Here is an 8,799-nt window from a genome sequence, read left to right as displayed (position 1 = left end):
CGTGTGCTCAGCCGCCACTTTCGTCATGCTTGGCCTCCCGGGTCCCCAGATCTCAGTCCGTGCGATTACTGGCTTTGGGGTTACCTGAAGTCGCAAGTGTATCGTGATCGACCAATATCTCTAGGGATGCTGAAAGACAACATCCGACGCCAATGCCCTCACCATAACTCCGGACATGCTTTACAGTCCTGTTCACAACATTATTCCTCGACTGCACCTATTGTTGAGGAATGATGGTGGACATATCGAGCATTTCCTGTAAAGAACATCATCTTTGCTTTGTCTTAGTTTGTTATGCTAATTATTGCTATTCTGATCAGATGAAGCGCCATCTGTCAGACATTTTTTTAACGTTTGTATTTTTTTTTTTTTTTTGTTCTAATAAAACCCCATGTCATTCCAAGCATGTGTGTCAATTTGTACCTCTCTATCTACATTATTCCGTGATTTATTCAGTTTTCAAATTTATACTGACTTTCTGATCACCCGGTGTTTGAAAAATGTCGTGCCCATTATATAGCAAATCATCAACGTCAGTCCGACTGTTTTGTGTTGCAGAAAAACGATGCCATTTAATTAGTGCTGTATTTCCTCGGCGTCTTTTGATCACCCGGTATATCAATAAGCCTACTGTTGTGTACATAGTTCTGCGTAGTCAGCGCGTACACATCTTTCCCACTAGAGCGCGCCCCGCTAAGCACAACAGCGCAGGCGCAGTGCTCGTCCGTCTCCGCACTACGAGATGGCGCTGTCTTAGAGACGGACCAAATTCTGCTTCCGCCGATCCGCGTATTAATATGTAACGCAACCAATGAGATTGCTGCTAACGTAGAACCTTTTCTCCTCGCGGATACACTCGCGCAGTGATACCTGAACGCGCGAGGTATTATAACGAGTGTACAGACCTCCGATTAGTCAGTCTGCATTATTTCAAATAACTTCCGGGAATTCAGCCAGGTAACACTTTCAGCGACCGCCGATATTTCGGCGGCAGAACACCCCGCCATTTTCAAGGCAAACTGCAACGGACAGGCGGCGTACATGCAAATTTAATACCTCGGTCCTCGGACAGAAGCAGGAAAGATAACACACACTGAACACTAGTGCCAGCAAAGATGACCAAAGTCAGAGCTATCGATAGTGAGACTATGAATTCGCAGGTGAGGCAGCATTGACTCTGTTCCTCTGTTTTTGACAAGGGAGAGAGCCGGATTCCAAACAGAGTTTAAACAGAAACCTCCATCCCTGTTAACGAGGTTGCTCGCTAATTTAATCTCAACTGCCTCCCTAATGACACTGTCCCAATAGCTGGACGTGCATGCCAATATCTCGGTGTTATTATATAACATGGGGTGACCAGTATCCAAGCAATGTTCGGCAATAGCAGATCTATTTGGCTGCTGTAATCGTGTGTGCCGTTTATGCTCAGTACATCTGTCCTCCACGGTCCTGATGGTTTGACCAATATATGCCATGCCGCAGCTACAAGGAATACGATATACACCCGCCTTACGCAGTCCAAGATCATCCTTAACGGAACTCAAAAGTGCTCTAATTTTTGATGGAGGTCGGAAAAAACATTTCACATCGTATTTCCGTAAAATACGACCGATCTTATTGGACGTGTTTCCTACGTAAGGCAAAAAGGCAGTAGACTTAGGTGTTGACTCAGAATTATCATCAATCACCCGATGTACAGTTGGTCGATAGCGCAATGCACGTTCAATCTGTCTATCACTATAACCATTTTGACGAAATGTAACTTCAAGATGGGACAGCTCAGCTGGCAAAGTCTCAGCGTCAGAAACGACATGTGCCCTGTGTACCAAGGTACGAAGTACCCCTTCACGCTGAGCCGAACAGAGTCAATGCTGCCTCACCTGCGAATTCATAGTCTCACTATCGATAGCTCTGACTTTGGTCATCTTTGGTGGCACTAGTGTTCAGTGTGTGTGTGTGTGTGTGTGTGTGTGTGTGTGTGTTATCTTTCCTGCTTCTGTCCGAGAACCGAGGTGTTAAATTTGCATGTACGCCGCCTGTCCGTTGCAGTTTGCCTTGAAAATGGCGGGGTGTTCTCCCGCAGAAATATCGGCGGTCGCTGAAAGTGTTACCTGCCTGAATTCCCGGAAGTTATTTGAAAGTTGTATACGCCAGGAGAAACTCAGGTCTCACAGTCTGCATTAGTCTGCATTAGTCTATAGTCAAGTTTCAGTCTGTGCCTAATAAGATTATCATATTCCTGTACATAGCCATGCAGATAAATGTATAGACACTTTGTCAAGTGTCAGAGATATGAGAGAATAAGATTAACATACCAAGACCAAAGGAACTTCAGATTGTCAGTTGTAAATAGCATCCAGAACTAAGTTAAGTAATGTTTATGTTGGTTATTATTTTAATAAATGTGTGTGAAAATTAATCAAGTTCTGTTTAAAGCTGGTCACCATCAATCTGCTACTCTAAGCGTGCAAGTGGCATTTCTATCGTCTGACCTAACGGCAGAAGATAAACACGCCACGATAAGACCACGAGACATATTGCTGACACTCGCTTACTTCGTTAGAGCGACAAGTCAAATAATCTGATGGTGTGTGTACCGAAGGTCTTACAGTATGCACCCCACACCTACATATCGTCCTGATAATTGTTTCAAATACTTACACACACACCCTGCAGTGGGCGCACATTGTAACAACTCATTTGCAACCATTATATACACTGAGGCAGGAGTCTAACCCACAACCTCCGCGTCTCTGATACCCGAGACTGTCGAAAATGGCCAGCTTTCGATTTTTATACTGGATCAGTGATGGCGAGTGAACACCATTTTCTTATTGTATCACGAATAAACTGTTGTAAGACCGATGTGAGACAGGCAGTGGTTTTGTGTTGCAGGTGTGCAGTACCTGCGCGACTGCCCGCGCGAGCCGCACCTGCCGATGTACATGGTGGTGGGCGGTGTGCTGGGGCTGGTGTACACGGGCTGGCTGCTGTGGTGGCAGGTGCGCTCGCGCCGCTACGAGCGCCTCGAGGCGCGCCACGGCGTCGCCAGCGTCGCGTCGTCGGCAGGGTCGCGCCTGGCGCACGCCGCGCTCGCGCTCTTCCTGGCGCTGTGGTTCGCCTTCGGCAACTACTGGACGCTGCACGTCATGTGGCCCGAGTTCGAGCCGACGCTGTTCGAGCCGAACCGGTGGTGCGCGCGCTCGCTGTACGCGTTTGCTGTGGCGCACCTGGCGCTCGTGTGGTCGCTGGCGTCGTTGGTGGCGGGGACAGCGCTGCTGCTCGCCATGTGCCGCTGGCTCGCCTGCCCCCACGTGCTGCGCTTTAAATAACCTCGCCACCATTCACCGCTCCTAGCTACTCTTCTCTGACCTTCCTTTCGCTTAGATTCCTCTTGTGTTGCACAGATCACTGCACTGTGTCAGTGGTACTTTCACTTCGACGTAGAGATGTCAACTCCGCACGTGTAGTTGCAAAAAGACTTCTGAAGCTAATAACCTGGGCAGAGGCTGGGTCCTGGTGATCAACTATCCTCTTTCAAATGGTTACAGATTTCGCAGTGTCCTTATTCTCGCTAAACTCGTCCGTATGCCGTCTACAGTTCCGTTTTCGGTTTTTTACGACTCCGTACGCGCGTTCCGTCGCATTTATTTGCCGTAGTTTAGTAGTTTACACTACAATCACATCACCGAAACACGTTAATCGCGATTCGGGTCGCGGATAGTAGTTTCTGCTCTTTTGAACACAACGACTAGTTCTGTTACCGTAAATTTAAGTGTTACAGTACAGATCGATTCTGTAAACTCTCAGCAGCTACGGACCAATAAATAACCATGAAGCAAGCAGCAAGGTCAGACTGATAAAATAATCTCTCGATGAGAATTATTTTTCAATACTGATCGTTGCAAAAACTGTTTGTGCTGCCTTTGTGTACTGATGCTCTAGACAACATCTGCTGAACCGTACCACCATATCAGTATCAGTACTCAAACGCAGTACCATATCGGGTCACAGGCCTTTTCACCAAGAGTTATCACTGAATTCTTCTTTTGCGAATATTATTGTTATCGACAGGACATTTTTGGGCGCATGCATTCTCTTTTATTCACTGAAACGAATGCCATACAAGATAGTTCGCTTCCTTCACTCATTTTGTGTTACCATTGCAGTCATACAAAAGAAACAGTGAAATTGATAGTAAAATAATCTGTTCAGAAAATCTGCCATTCCGTTTGCCATGTTTCCTTTAAAGTCATAAACTATCTTGCTTAAAGTGCTTTTTCACCTCTGTATAGACAACATAGCTATTTTGACTTACTACAATGGCTCTATTTGCTCATTATCTTTTCCTGACACAAACACAGTGAAATGTTAGTACATGTATCACTGGAAATATTGCCAGAAGAATTCAGATGATTCGTTGTTTTCTGCCTATTTCCTAAATTTTGCAAAGGATAGATTTTATTATTCAGGATAAAACTATTCCATTTACGATTTTCCACAGTAAAAACTAAACATTTCTTTGTAGCTTTCGTGGTATTATTTGGAAATAAATATATGTGTCACTCTTTTGTACACGAAACGTGTGGCGCAATTTTGATTGCTGCTCGTAGCTACTCATCTCTGATATTGTAGAAATGCCAGTCAGTCACTGGCGATAGGTGTGGTCAATGTACATCACTTTAGTTACCTGTAATGCTCAGCAATGTGTACAAAAACAATGTTCACATTCAAAGAAATGCTATACACATTTAAAATGAAAATTCTAAGGACGCGCGTGCAAATATGAACATATTCAGCTCTTGTTGAAGTAAGATATAAGTTACCACTGTATATGTAAAGGTTGATAATGTTTTACAAGTGATAACAAACTGAACTTTCAACGTTTGTATGCCAGTTAGTGAAACTGATGACAAGAAATACTTTTAAAGCTACCTTCCTATTTAAGGGAAATTCTGTGTTGACAGACTTCAGTAAATTTCATCACTGATCCACAACTTCGTTAGTTACTCTGTAACAAACAATTTTAAGAGTTACAACACCTGACTGATGTTTATATAAGATACAGGTGATTATTTGTAAGTCATTTTACAGTTGGTTCGGAGTACAATATTTTTCTCTGGTCAGATCAAATAGCCCAAAAAATTTTTTTAAACTGAAGGTTGCAAAGGAACTATAGTAAATAAAGATAAGTCACTACTGTCTGACTTAATCCTTCCAATTTTGTACGAGTATGAAGAAGTTTTTGGTCTAAACTAAGTCAATAATTAAAACCTTCAGTAACAGTCGCAGGAAATCTGTTCCGTCCTTTCTTTCTTTAAGCAAGCCGAAAAATTATTTTTCTTTGTGTCGCCTTTATGGACAATTTAAAAATTTCCGGTTGAGCCATAGTTTTTGTGCGGTATCATGAAGAAAATTACTACCAGTTCCTCAGACTTTTTTGTATCTACGTCAGTTTGCAGGCCGTAATACTCAGTATGATATAGAGACGGACTTACAAAGCATTGCATTATCCATTTATAATTGTTGTGAGACGTAGTGTAACACCTGAAAAACAAATAAGTGGTGGGCCTTCAGCGTGTCACCAGAGCTAACACTTAACAAGGATATGTGGGTACCTTAGCTTTGTCTGCAACTCTGGAGAGTCTGCTAATTAAATGAAGCTAGAGCTGAAGAACTCACTTCATACACCGTGATCGCAGTTTAAAAATTTTTATTGTTCTGAGATGGCGGTTTGGACAGTCTTATGGTGCCATAATCTGTTCTAAATGAAGAACATGAAAACCACGAGAAGAGGCGGAGAGACTACAATTAAATACACCTATAATGTAAAATACAAAATTTCACGTAAATATAAAACTTCACGTACCTTATAGACCTTGTCATAAAAGTGCCATGCTACGTTACACGAAGACAAAGCTCAAAAAGCACTCTACCACACATATACATATCTCTATGAAAAAACACACACAGCTGATAACATTCTGGTACCATCCATGCATATCGGCGTTGGACATGACTTCCCCAAGCTTGCTGCACAACACTGCGTTACAAGCGGAGTGGTAACTTAGAGAAGCACATCCACTACAAAGTTACCGATCTCGCCTTTGGATGGCGTAGGTGGTAGACGCTGCATGTTCACATTTTGAGGTTATAAGCAATAAATAGCTGTGCACTGAAAATGAAGGTATATTTTTCGAAATGCCCGATATAATAGTATGGCGTTACAGCTGACTACAGATTTAAAATTGCCATGGGCTTACTCTCATACAATATCTATGGTCATACATGCTATTTGCTTATTGTGCAGTGAGTAAATTTTGGTGATAATCAAAACATTTTAATAATATTCTATATCTTCAATTAACCAAGCAACATGACTTAAAAAGAAAACCGCGATTTCTAAGCCAGCCAGACGTGGAAGGGTCCCGCAGAGTATCACCCAAGGAAAGCGTTAGCGTACGCAAAATCCGCGCGGAACTAAACGTTCTTCGAGAGCCATCTAACACAGATGCAAGCTTATTGGGTGCGAGGTGTCTATTACAGAGTCAAATCGAAATGATATACACTATAAAAAGTAATGATAACACCTACAATAAAATTAAAGGTATCAGTGGGTCGAAACAGTATGTGTGTGAATAGGTAATGACAGCGTGTGAAGGATGTCCAGAATCCATGCTGTGTGTCACAAACTGCTATAAACGGAGGAATTTAAGCAAATATCAATGACGAAAATCAAGTAACTGAACAGAGACCGAAGTCCGTCTTTAGTATTGTGACTAAGAGGTGAGACGGGATTTGTTACATCCGTAGCCCCTGATGATAATACAACGATAAAGCTCCAAATCAATGCACTAGACAATCAAATGATAAATGACTGTCATATGAGCTACCCGTTGCGTGCTGGATACAAGGTACAGATTCGTTATACAAAAAGACGCTTACAGGTTGGACAGATTACCTACAACGTTTGCGGTAGTGACATGGTGCTCCCCGCCTCGCTAATAGAAAAGCCTCCGCACACTCCACTGAGCAAACTGTACACTCCAGCATATCTATACCTATCTTGCTGATTTTCTATTGTAAGCCTCAGTTTAGAGTGTAAATTATATGTTGTATTAAAGGCAAGAGCTATATTAGAATTACGAAATTGTTGCTCAGTTTTTATGCTTATAGTAGAACAGCCTATAGGTACCATATCATTACCCCAAATCCAAAAGGTAACCTATCCCACATGTAAACCTCTCACTTTATAACGAATATATACTTTGATCCAGCACACAACGGGTATCTGATATGATAGCCATTTATTACTTTATCGTCTAGTGCATTAATTTGAAGTTCTATCATTGTATGATCATGAGATGTTGCGGTTATAACAGATACCGTCTCGTCCCTAAGCCATAATTGTAAATATGGACCTAGGACTCAGCTCAGTTACTTGATTTTCGTCATTGCTGTTTGGTTAAAAATCCCCGTGTGTAGTAGTTTGTGACACTCAGCATGGATTACAGACATCCCTCACGTACTGTCGTGACCTATTCATACGCACTGTTAGGCTCCATTCATCTGTTTAATCTTACTGTATTTGTCTACATTACTTTTTATAGTACACATCATTTCGATTTGACAGTGCAATAGACACCTCGCACCCAAAAAACTTGCATCTGTATTAGGTGACTCCTGAAGCAGGTTTAACTCCGCGTGGTTTTTGCATGCGCTAACCCAGGTGTGGCCGGCTTAGCATTGGCGATCGCACCATTGCGGCTTTCTTTCCTTACCATGTTGCTTGGTTAATAAATGATGTATTTTATATTTAAAATGTTTTGATTATTTCTGTAATTTCCTCACTGTACAACAGCCTACAGTATGCATGACCTAGATTTTATTTGGAGCGTAAGCCTATGGTAATATTAAACCTATAGTCAATTCGGATTCCTTATTGTTATATAGAGTATTTAGAAAAATCCACCTTTATTTATGGTGCACCTCTATTCATTGCTTGTAACCTCAGCATGTGATCATTTAGCGTGTACTACTTATGCTACCCAACTTTGTAGCGGATTTGCCGCCTCTATGTGAAATCGGTCATATTGGAATAGTAAAATTTCTATTCTGCGAGATCAGAGTACGAAGTATGGTCATTTACAGCCATACAGATCGCCCGACAGCACAAAATGTGTGCTTTACTAAATAAATTTCTGGACCAAAGAAATATCAATGTTTGAAATTTGCATTTCACGTCGACTAAGTGTGAAATGCAGACAAGATTGTGGGAACAAATAAAAAAGAAATCACAACCAATTGGCGGTGACGACATGTCATCACATGACGCTAGTCTCAAGCGGCAAGAGTGAAAGAGCTGAATGGACAGGTTTATACACAATAATAAAGAAACAACAGTTAATGTAGCAGATCGTTTGTAGTGACATTTAATATTGTAGGACCGGCGGAAAGCGTACTTACTACACGTGATAAACCAACCTAAGTATCTCTCGACAAAGTGAAGTATAGTCCCAGCCGTTGTAGCAGCTACGCTCGGCAATATAACAACAAGATAACACGTCCATGTTCAAAGTGATGCGCGCTGTTAGTTTATAACAAACGATAGCAGGATTTGCGGCGAATTGCTGTTAACGTCATTACATTAAGTGACAACCAGAAGAAGGAAGAGAGAAAAAGGAAGAGAGGAGATAAAATCTACTGCTAAGGTGTTAAAGGAATATAAGACGGCTGTATGTAAAGTACGAAATCGCGGTGGTGAATGAAATTTCAGTACCTTCTCCAAAGAGGCAAAAT

At 42.0% G+C, this 8,799-nt stretch overlaps 1 protein-coding gene across 1 annotated transcript; it reads left to right on the top strand.

Moving 5' to 3' along the window:
* Nucleotides 1–2,775: 2,775 nt before the first annotated feature.
* Nucleotides 2,776–3,332, top strand: LOC124556211 (transmembrane protein 272-like). The gene is made up of 2 exons (XM_047130200.1): nucleotides 2,776–2,812; nucleotides 2,896–3,332. Exons 1-2 carry the CDS (start codon nucleotides 2,776–2,778, stop codon nucleotides 3,330–3,332), a joined length of 474 nt encoding a protein of 157 aa, XP_046986156.1.
* The last annotated feature ends 5,467 nt before the right edge of the window (nucleotides 3,333–8,799 follow it).

Source organism: Schistocerca americana, chromosome X (assembly GCF_021461395.2).
Source record: "Schistocerca americana isolate TAMUIC-IGC-003095 chromosome X, iqSchAmer2.1, whole genome shotgun sequence".
Taxonomy (NCBI): domain Eukaryota; kingdom Metazoa; phylum Arthropoda; class Insecta; order Orthoptera; family Acrididae; genus Schistocerca; species Schistocerca americana.
Note: the sequence above shows the minus strand (reverse complement) of the source record. Positions and strands in the feature narration are given on the sequence as shown.